Genomic DNA, 14,716 nt, shown 5'->3' with positions numbered 1-14,716 from the left:
ATACAAGAGACTATCTAAATTTATGTAGGCTTCAGTGACCGTTTCTCACTTAATACGTATAATAACTTAATTGCTGTAACTTGTAAATAGAACTAAGCTCAAGTTATAAAAGCATCAATTTATTATTATTATTATTATTATTATTTTACTTAAAATAATTTATTCTCAATCCCATACAAAGTGGATCCCGTTTATCATTTCGTAAATGGCTCACATAATTAATAATATCGATAGTCTAAGCGTCTCAACGTTTAAGGTACAAACTTCATTTACCAGTATTTGATAGTGCCCAATTTTCAAACCAAAAGGACGTGTAATGTGTCAAATTCAAATTGAAATTTAAAGATTTAAAATTACGAGATGTAAAGAAATATTAATACAAAACGAAACGTTGCATACTAAATTTAAAACAGACATTTAATATTATGTATAAGTGAGTCAGTCTGAAGTAGAATGGGAGATAAGAGAGATATTTTTATATATAATATTCCAAAGACCGCTGCGCATAAGTTTCTCAGTTTTCTTATAGATCATTAACTAATGTGCATTTATACTTTATGGGAGTCAAAACACAGTAGTACACAGTACTGCGTGAATTCGCCTAGAATTGATGGAAATCTAAATTTGGCAACGTACGTATGCTTCTTTCATAACAATTACGTATCAAGTATATGAAATCAAAAGGAAACTTTCATTGATTTATAAAATGAAAATGTGAACAATGTAGATGTGAATGCAAGTTTATTTTTAAATATAGTCAATTAATATCCAAAAAAAAAAACAATAAACCTTAAACTCATTTACCATTTCCCTCCTGGGTACACTCAGCCACTCAATACCGTGGTCGTGATACTTTTTTGCAGGCAGTTAAATATGTACCACGTAGATATTATACATTTCTGTACAATTATGAATAATCAAAATTTTGCAACTTAATAAACGTGTCACTTATATCAAGTAGGTATACTGTACTCTGTAACTGCGTTTGTTGCTACCGCATAGTCCCTTCCATACAATAAAAACAAACGCATATACGTAAACCCCGTTTGAAACATTAAAAGTTATCAAAAATAAATTCAAATCTAACCTGTATGCAATTTCTGGCGTACATTAGCCTATATTAACAACCATTAGGTTCCCATATCTATAAAGCCTGACATTTAAGATTAAAGATCCTTAAAATATTTTCATAAGTACGTGTATTTCTATATATTTCAAAGTAGGTGTAACTTTAGAACAATTAGGATTTACTTTTTACACCACAGAATTTAACCAAATGGACAGATTTACCACAAGAACTGCCTTGCAAAATTACTTTTAGACACTTCTTCACAGAAAATGCACTTATTTTGAAGTAAACACCTCAGTTTACAATGTTAACAAGTAATTTGATAAGAGTAAAGTTTGTTCACAAAATTTAAGTATATCATTTTCAGAGGGTATTAACATTTCATTGAATTACTAGTCTCAATCTATCCATTTTCTTAATTCAAATGAGTTTTCCCTTACATCAACGACATTATCTACCCCCATTTTTACTTATTCTACCAAGATGAATTCACATATGACATAATAATGTTTTAACTCACGGTTTTTATTCCTGTGTCAAGTATGTTCGTACTTACGAATCGCCGTCCATGATTGTGAGCTGGTTCTTGTACACTTCTGATGAAATCAAACTCATCTTGTAGGTCTTGAAGTCATGTAATAATATAGTCACATAAACGGTACAGAGTAACGATATAACAATTATACGTAAGTAAGTTCACACTAGTGATTAGAAGTATTATAACTACACAAGTATCTCCGTTATTCGACTGCTCTTGCTGAAGTCTCCGACCAGAATGTCGCTCTCTGTTAATTCGAGCGCCGCCAAGGTGTCGTCCCCACTTCACCTACCCGCATCTGTTTTTAAACTGTAGTATCAAATGAGTCACTTATTACTTTAATGTAACGTTATAAAAATGTGATATCGTTAATATCCAAGCTTCTTATTAACGACGATAACAAGTATAATTGTGAAAAAAGCGTGGGGTGCTCCACTTATCAGTTTTCGAAAAGCACCCCACGATTATTACACGACTACCAAGGAAGGATTATTTATAATTTGTAGGACACTAATTTTGAAATTAAAGACAGATATTCCAATTCCATTTCTAATATACCTAATACCTATAGGATGTGAAACTGTAGATTGTGAAACAATCTCCGAATTTGGACCAGAATTGGAAGCACGAAGCAAGGCCAAGGTTTGACCAAATAAACAATTCGTTCGAAGTATGCAAATGGTGTTCGTAACCCAGTGTTGTGACGATCTGTTTATTTGTACGTCTGTACGTTGCTCGGAATATCGAGGACCGAGGATGTATAGTTTGATATGGTCTGTCTGTCCGAATGTCATCACTCTTCAACCAATTTACTAGGCGATTATTGGCACTATGTATTGTTAGAAATCTATTCAAATTATTGTATTATTAGTATTATTTTTATGAAATATTTTGTGTCATTTTCATGATGAGTTAATTTTATAATATTGTGTTCTTATTTATATAATCACTGGCTGGTACGATTGTGTGAAAGCATAAAAAAGAAAAAGAACGGTCTTGACTTTGGAGTTGTATTTTACGCGGGAATAGTAAAAGTTGTAAATTGGTTCAAGAAATAGTTTTATTCTTTAAGTATGTAGATCAGATTAACTGAAAGACGTGCCTAATATATACCTCATAGTCCTCATCAACCATAGATAAGTATAGATATCTCACCGCTTTAATTGAAGGAAGCCATTAAATGGCTTAAACTGCTGACAAATATGTCAGCCATTTAATGGATGTCATGGTATAATTTGCTCGGAATAATTCCGACATGTGCAGTTAAGTGGTGCAAAACACGAAATCGAAGAAGTGCGGAGAAATATCGTTTCATTCGTAAATGATCTAAAACGAGATTTTTTAAATATTTTTCAAACACGAAAATAGATGACAGTGACAATTTCAATTGTCAAAACGGTAACATTTTCTTGTTAGGAGTGAGAAATCTTTACTAATCTATGGTATTCTATATCTATGCTCGTAAGTTACGAGTTAATTAAAAATTAGTTACGAGTCGTAACTAATTTTGAAGGTGGTAGAACCCTTTGTGGTTCGACTCCGGCGGCACCACCGCCACATCTATTTATATCTAATGACAACAGTGTTAAGCGCTGCTGTGTTTTGGTTTGAAGGGTGTGGTAAGGGAGACATATTTTTCCGAGCTTAGTCCTCAGGGGTAGCGGCGCATCTGTGGCCGACCTCAGGTGGGAAAATCTAATCCTATCTGGGGTTGATTACAGATGTCCATGGGCGGCAGTAGCCACTTACAATCAGGACTGTATGCTCGTCTGCTACTAACTATCGGAAAAAACTATCGGAGAGTTTTCGGACGAATCCGAAACTTCGTGCCGTACGAGATGCACGAGTAGACCTTTGATCAGACGAAATTCATTCACCAGACTGTCGTGCATATCAATTTATATCAATTAAAACAAATGGGAGACGTAGCGTCGATTCTTGGCCCTAATTATCGGGATCAAGAGTTGAATCAACTTATTGACCTCGGTGACGTAGCTCCATTCATGCATCCATCTCGTTCTAATGCGTACAAAATCGACCGTGCGAGCGAGACGGCGGCCGGAAATGATGCAATGGTAATAATTACTGAGAAACAGTAGTGTTGGCGAATGATCGCTTCGAATGAAATGTTTACTGTTTACATTTCGAAACTTTACTAAGTTAAGGAAATAATATTGTACTGTCATCCGATTTGCATGCGAAATTTCTGTTCAATTTAAAATCGGGAAGTAGGTCAAATGTAACTTGTAAAATTCCAGGATACACATACAGTCATACATACGTCCATACATACATACTATGAAGATAAATCTTTTTTTTTCAAGAGCAGGGAATGGCGGCCATTTACAATGGTTATTTGCTCATTTGCTATTTAATACCATACAAGAAAAAAAATCTGTTGATAGAAGAAACTACAAAAGAATTTCAATTTCGATATAGTCTTGATACATAGACTTCAATATTTGTAAGTTCCTAAAGCTGTTGTACCTATAATTTTCCCAATACTGTATTTATATTTTTATTTTTTTCTCTTCCTATACCTAACGTAACCTAACCTACTCTATATTTCATTTTCTGTTTGATCACATCAATTATGCGAAAATATTTTCTTTACTTCTTCAATTGTATAACCAAGTAAACTTTACTTTTAAAAGTAACCCAAGATTAGCATCAGGTACCACTAAGTGGATGTAATGAGAGTGCGAGGTGGTACCGTCACGCGTGGTCACTTGCTAAAGAAATCAGATATCGCCTCATTCCACACCGTACCTCAGAAATTACTTTAACTGGTTTTAATGTACCGTATAAGATACCACTGTACCCGCGTGAGCGAAAGCATTACAATGAAATGAAATGAAATATATTTATATTGCATTGGCCAACGGCGGCACTTACAAATTGTCAGTTACAATATTTTCTTAAACTACTATCGGGTCGGAACGCGACCTCTACTGAGAAGATCTGGTAAGAAATTCAGTGGGTTTGTCTTTTTTAATTTTGAAAATAAATATTCTCTTTTTCCCTTTTTAATGACATTTTTTTACATAAAATTAATAAAGCATTAGCTCCAGTATCTTGCTTTACATTTATCTAAAAAAGGAAGTTTGTTCAGCAAGATACGCTACACTTTGACATTTTCTTAATTAACTAATAATTTTGTTATTGATCAGTCCCAAGCTGTTTTATCATTAATATAATCAGAAATTTTATAATAAGCTTTACGACTAAGTTTGCTTTTGAACGTTTTTGAACGTTTGACTTTAAATTTATTAACTGACAAATTTCTAATTTAAGTGGTAGTTGGCTTTTTTAATATAGGAGTAGCAGACGAGCAATCCATCAGATGGTAAGTGGCTACTGCCCCCAAGGACATCTGTAATCAAGCCCAGGATAGGATAGGATTTGACAAGGATTGTCATCTGACGTCGACCAGAGATGCGCCGCTACCCCTGAGGACTAAACTGGAACGCATCGGAAAAGTATGTCTCACACCTTTCTAACCAGTACCCTTACCATGAAATTTTACGTTTTGACAAAAATTACTGTTTTGGTATTTGTTTACGTATCCTGCTACAAATTACAATCAGCGTCTCTAGTGGATTGTATCTGAACTATAGTGTCAGTAATGTAACATTAAATGTCTAAATAGACAAAATGGGGCTTTATGATTTGTCTCCCTTTTTTGCGAACATGTGAGGCAGACAAAACGATTTGAGCACTTACTTATTGTTACGTTAACTCAGTCTAGTGAAGCAAACGGAACAGAGTAGGTAATAATAAGATTGAGTAAACGTAACGTAAAATTGTGGGATGTTTTGAAAACTCATGGTAAGGGTACAGAATACAGCAGCGCTTAACACTGCTGTTATTAGGCAGAATTAAGAACCACAAAGGGTTCCGAAACTTCGGCCGAAACTACGGATTTTATCCGTACATTCTATCTATCCATTGTTACGCAATATACCGTATTCGAAAGGCTTAAATACTTCTAATCATTAAAACGACCGGCGTTAGTCACTGGTAGTAGATTATTTGGGGTCAAGGCGATGGATCCAAGTGTTGTGCTCACGAAATCATTCATTCACACCTCCATTCATTATGATTCATTGATCGGTTTTTTATCTGTGATCATGGAGTATTTTTTATCTATGTTTTTTTCTTTTACGCTGGGGTTTTACGATTTGCATGTGATGATTAATAATGAACTTTTTTACATACAACGCGAAATATAAAGAGTTTATTTTAAACTAAAAGTAATTTTAATAACTCAATTGTAGGTCCGATAAAAAATTTAGGCCAGTTATTTTAAAGTCGTACAAAGATAAACTTATTTTTTTATTTACTTGTTTAAATTGGGAATATAATAGCTTGGGAGTAATGATTTTGGAATATTCGAGTACATACTTACCTAAAGAACTTTTCATGGTTCGATTTCGCAGTCACCACCGCCACACCTATGTGTACTTAATAACAGCAGTGTTAAGTGTTGCTGTGTTTTGGTTTTAAGGGGGTGGAAAGGGAAACATACTTCCGAGGCGTTCGAACTTAGTCCTCAATGTAACCATTGCATCTGTCCGAAAATAGATAGCATTCTACTCCTATCTGAGATTGTTTATATATAGCCATAAGCGGGAGTAGCTATTTACCATTAGGAGGATGTCTTGCCTGTTTGCTACTTCTGTAATAAAAAAAATCTGAGTTCCATTAAATATTACTCATAAAGACATTATCGCCTAGAATCGAACGCGGAACCGCAACTTAGTAAGCAGCCGACGTCACTAAACGGAAGGAGCGAGAGGCGTGACTTGTAAATTGTCATTTTGGAAATATCAAATCAAATCAAATCAAAATTTTTTATTCAAAATAGGTTCTTTACAGATCACTTTTTGAATGTCAAAGCAACTACCACCACTTCACAAGGTGTTTCGTTATGGAGAAGAAGCATATTCGAAGCATATTAGAAGAAGCATATATTCATGGAAATGAAATTATTTATTGCGTAATTATGTTAATCACAATTACAATGTAATTGAAGATCTTGTTGGTATAGCGATTATCGATTCTTTTTTTTTAAATGTGGCCTTGCTTTAGGGTAAACGCTGTCATTTCATGCATACAAAATAAATAAATTTCGACAACAGCGCCACCTATTAAATTAATAGTTTATATCTTTCAAGATGGAGGCATTTATATCGTGATTATTTAAATCGAGATTTAAATGTATATATAATAATATGTAGTTAAATATAATGTATTGAGATTGACACACAAATGTAACCCTATTTTATTCATGATTTTTGTTTATTTAAATTGTTTTAACATTAAACTAACCTAAGTAATTAGAGATAGGTTAGGTTATGTAGAAATAAATAATATATTAGTTGTTGTTGCTTACGTCAGTCAGTTGTTAATGTTGTTCTCTGTTGTTGCAGTGGATCACGCCCGAAGAATGTGAAGTGTACAGCCGGGAACGGAGGCCCCCGCTCGTCATACCCCGCATCACGCAGTACCGCGCCCCACGCCGGGATATACGGCCTAATCCCCTACCCTACCCAGAGGTATCAAATCAAATCAATTTTTTTTATTTAAAATAGGTTCTTTACAGAGCACTTTTTGAATGTCAATACAACTACCACCACTTCACAAGGTGTTTCGTTATGGAGAAGAAGCGTCGAAAGAAACTCCATAACACGATAGATTCAGGATCTTCACCTATTTCTGACTAATAAGAGCAGTGTTAAGGTTTAGGGATAAGAGGGACATAGTTGTCCGAGGCTTTTTAACTGTAAAGAGAAGAACTAATAGGAAGCGGAAGGCTGTAGACTACATAAAAAAATGTTTAATCTAATGGTTAAGTAGATGTGCTACCTGATGGAAAGAAGTCAACGCCGGCTATGGACATTTGCAAAACCGGAGGAGTAGCCAATGCATCGCCGGCTTTGATGCACTTTTTTGAAGAGCCCCATGTCATAGCGCTCCGGGAATACCTAAAGAATACTTAACATAAACAAGCTCTAATGTAAATTATTTTTTTGGCGAACTCCCCGTTATTTTTTGTATTTGTTATTATAGTATTATGTAAAATCAAGTGTCTATAACAGTTCAAAAGGTAGAGTCAGCGAAGTGATAGGTCCTATATCCTAAAAAGACGAGACGAAAACAAAATTATCAATTATTACTACAAAAAAACGTAGTATGTAAAATACTTAATAAATAAATTGTCTATGATAGTACTATGTACTTAGTACTATCTTTACGGCGTTACTGGTAGGTTATGGTCGACACAATTCAAAGAAGCATAAGTCAGTTGATAAAAAATTGATTTGCAAACAGAGGCCCACTTCGTATGAGTACTAGCATGACTCAAAATTTCCGGGCACCGAGACCATATTCTTGTGTAAATGTGTCCGATTACTGTGTGTATTCATAATTATGCGCGCGCACAATGTCCGACCAATATGGCCGCGTTCGCGCCAATATTGGCATCCGGTCCGCCATTGATTGAATGGATCGCGGATCGAATGTTTTGAATGAAAGACAATGATTTTTGAAATGTAGAATCTGTTTTAAAGTGGTTTTAAAGGTGGGCTTTACCAGTCTATTGGGTAAGAAAGAAGAAAAAAATCTTTCAAGAATACGCGCGAATTTCTACAGATAATTTCTACAGAAGATTTACAGATAAAAAATAACTATAAGTACATGTCTACACTTTTTTGATTGTAGTATGTAACACTGTATCTTAAGATGTAAAGTAAGTAAAAGACTTTTTGATATTAAGAATTCATATTTAAAAAACAATAAAGCTAACCAAAAGCAAAAGAAAAAATAGCTTTCCATAGATTAAATAATAAATACTAAAGTCAAAAGGTATAAACCGAAGTAAGATAAAATTCGTGTACTCCTACAAGGAACTACAAACAACAAATTGAGCTATTCAAACATACAATCTACGTATTAGATTACAATACAATTGTACATACGTAGATTGCAGATAATACTTGTAAAGAGATACCTTGAGATAAGATTGCATAATAGACGTTGGTTTGTTAAGAACGGACGGACATTTGTATTGTGTGTTGGTTAACGTTAACAAGTGAATGACGTGTATACTTCTGAGATGTACTTGAAGGGCCTAGGTTTGATACCAGACGGATATTTTTTTTTTTATAATATAGAGATAGTAAACAAGACGAGACAAATAGGATATGATGATAAATGGCAACTGTCTCCCGTGGACTTTTAAAATTGGATCTACATAGAATTAGAGCCCTTCGTAAGGTCGGCCAGAGGGACTAAGTTGGAACGCCTCTTATTAGTCTCCCTTACCACACGTTTCATACCAGAACACAACAGCGCATAAAGCTACTGCTATAGATAGTAAAGATTACTCACTCCTAACAAGAAAATGTACCCAGTTTTAAAAAGGTTTTGCCACGTCTCCGTGCTAAAATGTCCGTAAAATATTTGAAATAATTATTTATTTATTACGTAAATTACGCAGTATTAGTTATTTATTCGTAAATTTTCTCTAAAAATGTTTTTATTTGTCAAGAACTCAAAAAAAAAGAACTTACTAAAATAAGCCGTTTGTGGTTTCATTCAATTTCAAGGCGGCGAAGTATCTTTACTAATCTATGCATCACACCTTCACATTTGACGGAATTTGCCCACCTTTAGAGTACTAGGGCTAGGGCCTAGCATTTAAGACTAGGCTTAAGTCTAGCTGCGGATTTGGAGCTAATTTTGATGAATATAATATAATGAACAGTATACGGAAATATATATGGATACAGTAAAGAGATTTTAATTATATTCGTTACTGTGTCTGGGCAAACACCGCAGTAGCGGATGTGGTAAATATTTCCTTTTCCTCGTAATACGTAGGTATAACTCCATTAATATCTAGCTTCAAACAACAATACTCGCTATCATGTTTACGTTACTAATTTCAAATATTATTCATTATTCTTCGTGATTATTCGCGGTAATTTTTTTTTAAATGTGTTTTACGGCTTTGGCTTTTTGCCTTTCAGCCTAATTTTATTGTAGTTTCATTATTATATTTTTTTTTAATTTAATTTTTTAAATTTCTAATTGTATTTGAGTTTCATCATTTTTTTCCTTTTAACATTATCATTTTATTTCAAAATTTTGTTTATATTGTTTTTACAGTGTTTTTGATATATTCGTAGGAATTGTGATTTCTAAGGATATATGGTAAAGGGCGGGGAATGTCTTTAGTTTTGTAAATTTTCATTGAACCATCTATCATTATAATTCTTGCTATAGCAAAGGCTGGACGTCGCGGTAAATAAGGCGATTCCACAGACAATACACTTAGATTTTTTATGACGCGTTTAGCAAAGTTCAAACTTTGAGAATTTTATAGAGAACTGTTTGTTTATGAGGTACATGTTTAAAAGTGATGTTTTACTTATTATTAAGGAGCCTGTAATTAAAATACATTGCAAGTGTGTTTGCCTGTATGTAAGGAATATGATACAACACAAAAAAATAGATAAATAATTGATAATGCGCAAATAATTTGAGATCATCAAAAGCAAAGATGGCCGGATGCGGATAGCAGGCGAAGATGGCAATGCGTAAAACTTGTAGTATAAAGATGAAATACAGATATATAATAAAATTCATAGACTTATAGATTAGAATGGAACCTTCTGCTAAAATGTATTTCCTGGCACATATAAAATATAATTGTTAAAGACGAGTGATATAACCGCATAAAATTTACTATTCGGCAATATTATAGTAAGTTATTTACGTAAAACATGAAAATTAATTAGAAAATTCTCAAACAAAGGCATAAATCAAGCATTGTGTATAACGCCCTCTAGTTTGTCGATGGTTGAATCATTGTGTCAACTTGACAACTAAACAATTCGATGCTAGCTTTGTACCTTCGACACAACGAGTTAGATACTTAACACACTGCTGTAACTCTATTCAGCTATAGATAAACTAGAGGGCGCTTTATAGCGGATTATAATAGAGAAAGTTTTAATAAACGCCATCTGTGGTGTAGTTAAATAACTAATATAAGGTAATAATTGTATGTCCTTATTTGAAGATTGGATTATATCATATTTTGTAATCGACATATTTGGCAATATTTGCTAGATTCGAATTTCCTCTTATAATGGAGTTTATTGCAGTTAATATGTATTAACTACTACCTAGCTACTAAATGTGAAACAGAACGTCTTAAATAGACATAATCTGCAAATATTTTTATCTTGCAAATAAGCAGTCCATTTGATGATAAGTGGCTATTGCCGCCCATGGACATCTGTAATCAGCTCCAGATAGGATTAGATTCTTACTTTAAGTCGGCTACAGACGCGCCGTTACCCATGAAGAATAAGCTGGAAGGCCTCGGAAAAGTATGTCTACCTTACCACACGCTTCAAACCAAAACACAGCAGCGCTTAACACTGCTGTTATTGGGTAGAAATAGTTGTCCCCGTGGTGCCGTCGGAGTCGAACTACAAGGAGTTTTACCAACTCCAAACAAGTTTCATAGAATATTTTTCAGGGGGCTTTTCTTTCTACTACTGTTATCTCTAAGTATCTACTAGATTTTCCAATTACAAATTTAAAAATCAAACCAACGTGATCGTTTAAGTGTATTTAATGAGGTAATAAAACACTTATTTCTGCCTAAAAATAGTAGAATCAAAAACTATTGTGTTCCGATATAAACGGTGTGTATAACACACGAGGCATTCCAACCGAGTTTTGAGGTGGCATGGTATTATGTCGTAATAAGGGAGATACACTTAACTATACTAGGCATTCTGACTTAGTTCTTGGTGTAGCAACGATTCTGTGACCGACAAAAGACTTCAATCCTATCTGGTTTTCTTTTTTTTAATATAGGAGTAGCAGACGAGCATGCAGTCCACCTGATGGTAAGTGCTACTGCCGCCCATGGACATCTGTAATCAACCCCCGATAGGATTTTCTATAATTAATTTTAGCTACTTGGGGTCGGCCACAGATGCGCCACTATCCCTGAGGACTAAGCTGGAATGCCTCGGAAAAGTATGTCTCCCCTACCACACCCTTCAAACCGGAACACAGCGACTAACACTGCTGTTATTAGGTAGAAATAGGTGTGTCGGTGGCGCCGCCGGAGTCGAACCACAAAGGGTTCTACCACTTTCAAATTTTTGGTTGATTATAGATGCCCATGAGCAGCAGTGGCTTAGTATCAGATGAAATGCATGCTTTTATAAAATTGCAATGCGCGTCATATTGACGTCATTCGTTTCCCATTTCGCATACTCTCAGATGAAAACTGTTTAAACACAAATGTGTGAAAGCTGTTTGTATAACTGGCTCATTGAGCGTTCCAGTGCAATCAGCGTTCGCGTAATAAAGCAAGATAAGGGTTTCCTAACGTCGTATCGACGACCGCGCTCTGATAACGCGGGTATAGGGATGGGGGATTGTTTATCGATATGTGTACGTTACTGTAGTTGTTTGAGGTTATTGTAGTTTTAAGATAGCGTTTATTGTAATAGCGTTTCACACATAACGACTGCTTTAACATGTGTAATATAATTAATAAGATTTAATGGAAGTTATAAGACATAAATGGGAGTGAGACTAATTACTATTTGTTGTAGAGTGTGTTTAAAATATGTCATAATGCTATGGTGACATTTGAATTATTCTTAGGTAGTTTTCTAATTAATAGCTAAATTAAAATAAAAGTAATCCCCGCGAACTTTAAAAACAAAATTTATATATAAAACTTTATTTACGTACAAAAACGCTATATTATGTAACGACACAAACTTTACTGAAACAGATTTTTAGGGTTAAAATTTCAAAAAAATCATCGACAAAACTTATTAATTGAGATGTCAAAAATGTCGACAATATCCATCGTTTCTGATACGCCCATCACTAGCACAATATCATCAGGCCGAGTTATTCTGTTGTGGTGTGTCATAGGTATTAGTTCTGTACAATAAATTCAACGTTTTCCCTTTCGGGTTAACTTATTTATGGGTTAGTTAATCAGTCGTTGTGAGTGACATGTAGCGTTACAATGGACTGTTAAAGTGTGAAGTATGTTTAAACGGAGCAAGACCTGGTTCCGTGAGGTATTTGTATGTGGCTTTTTGTTTTTGTTTTTTATATATATGAAGGTAGGTTCAGGGTGATCCGATTGGACCACACCTATTTTACTGTAGTGTTGTGGAAGTTTCAGATCCGTCAGAAAGTTTATTATTATTATATCTGGTTTTTTTTGTCAAAACAACTCGTATCGTGGAAGTGTTATTAAACCAGTGTGACAAGCAGACGGTCCCGGGATCAATCCTCGGCAAGTCGTCTCTAAATGATAAATTTGGATCTCTCGGTGTTTGTGTGTCTTTGTGTGTCAGTGGCATCCACAATATACAGAATCCTAATGTAGAGCAGGGCTATATTTTGTCAGATGGGCTAAAGCCCAACGCAATGGGCTTAGCTGTAAAATGATGAACATTAACTTAAAGTTAATGCGTAACTGTCCGAATCAGACTGTTAAATATTCCAATATTTTCCGCATTCGTATTCAATGCAATATTAATGCAGGTTTATTCTGTGATCGGTTTGGTTCGTCTAAAACTTTGACATCCATTGAAACTCGAATACATTTTTCAGACTGCACTCTAAATTTATAGAGTTACTTAACGAATTTAATTGATTCTTTCTGTAAATGGATGTTTGGAGTAGTACATACAGTACTCAACAAAGTTTCGGAGACAGACCTAAAGAGGGCGCTTGCAAGCACATTAAAACATGGTAGCACTTAAAATATTACTTGCATAATACCATATGTTTAGGAAGGGGCGTTCATAACCTCAATTTATTCTAATACTTAACAATATTTCGTTTTCTAGAATTTATTTTTCTTACGAGCATTTTAGGAAACTTTCACACGAAAGTTTCTAAAAGTGTCAGACTAATCCGTATTAGGCGTGCGTGAATTTAAACTTTAAAGACTACTTTAATTTATAGTAAACTAGCTGACCCGGCAAACGTTGTGTTGCCATATAAACAAAAAAATGTTAAAGGTGTACAAAGGAAGGAATCGCTTGAATGAAAAATAGTGGCCGATTCTCAGACCTACTGAATATGCATATAAAATTTGGTGAAAATCGGTGAAGCCGTTTCGGAGGAGTACGGTAACTAACATTGTGACACGAGAATTTTATATATAAGATGTAGCATTCAATATACAACTCAACATATATACGTTCAACTAAAAGCAAATTAATGACAAAAGGTATAATTAATTCCCATTGTTACAAGGAAAATAATACAATAACCGAGCTCATCTCTGCATTACCACGCCGTAAGAACTATAGTCGCTTGAACATAAATCGTTAGTAATATAGATTATAGGAACATATTGTGCAATATGTTTATGGGAAAGTAAGCTTTAGTGCGATGTCAATTAGAGGAATACCTCGCTCTTATAACTATGCCCGTATTTGGACATTTTTGTAATGGATCTGACTGAAAATTACTTGTTTGTTTTATAGTATTTTTAAAGAATACGATTTGTTATTTTTATTTATATCTAATTTCGTACCCCTTTCCTTCCCACAGAATGAAATTTTGCACGTAAAAGCAATTTATTATTTGAATTACATAAATTATTACTTGAAGGAAGCAACGCAATGCAAAAAATCGCAGATTTTATATTCAAAATACACTTTAGACATTTTGGTATTGCCCCACTGCTGGACAAAAATATCCCTTAATTATAGGCAACTAGCGATTTTTCAGATATCCTAAGGTATTCGTCAGAATATTTTCCATCACCGTAAATAAACGCTCGCTTAAAATATGGACATGATCTTGAAAATAACAGGCAGTGTAATGGTGTTCTTGTTTCCAGGACACTCTCCAGGATGTGCCGGCGAAGTCATGGAACTGGAGTCCAACTTCAGAGCGCAGCCGTGGGGACCTGGAGCGGAGCTACGGGAAGGTCTCTGAGAGTCCTCCCTTCTCAGGGATGCACAAACGATTGGGTGAGTTGTCATTAATTCTGTGGCTAAAGTTAAGTTAAGAAAGATGGTATGGTTCGACCA

At 34.6% G+C, this 14,716-nt stretch overlaps 1 protein-coding gene across 2 annotated transcripts in view; it reads left to right on the top strand.

The window, feature by feature from the left end:
* LOC140746080 (uncharacterized) overlaps nt 1-14,716 on the top strand; it is a 70,141-nt gene that overhangs the window by 29,816 nt on the left and 25,609 nt on the right. For both annotated transcript variants that reach the window (XM_073078078.1, XM_073078077.1), the window contains exons 2-3: nt 7,040-7,165; nt 14,524-14,656. In XM_073078078.1, the coding sequence (XP_072934179.1) occupies nt 7,040-7,165; nt 14,524-14,656 (259 nt within the window). The remainder of the gene's footprint in view (nt 1-7,039; nt 7,166-14,523; nt 14,657-14,716) is intronic.

This window comes from Epargyreus clarus, unplaced genomic scaffold (genome assembly GCF_041222505.1).
Source record: "Epargyreus clarus isolate Ecla_fem2 unplaced genomic scaffold, WU_Ecla_fem_2.2 ptg000012l, whole genome shotgun sequence".
Classification (NCBI taxonomy): domain Eukaryota; kingdom Metazoa; phylum Arthropoda; class Insecta; order Lepidoptera; family Hesperiidae; genus Epargyreus; species Epargyreus clarus.
Note: the sequence above shows the minus strand (reverse complement) of the source record. Positions and strands in the feature narration are given on the sequence as shown.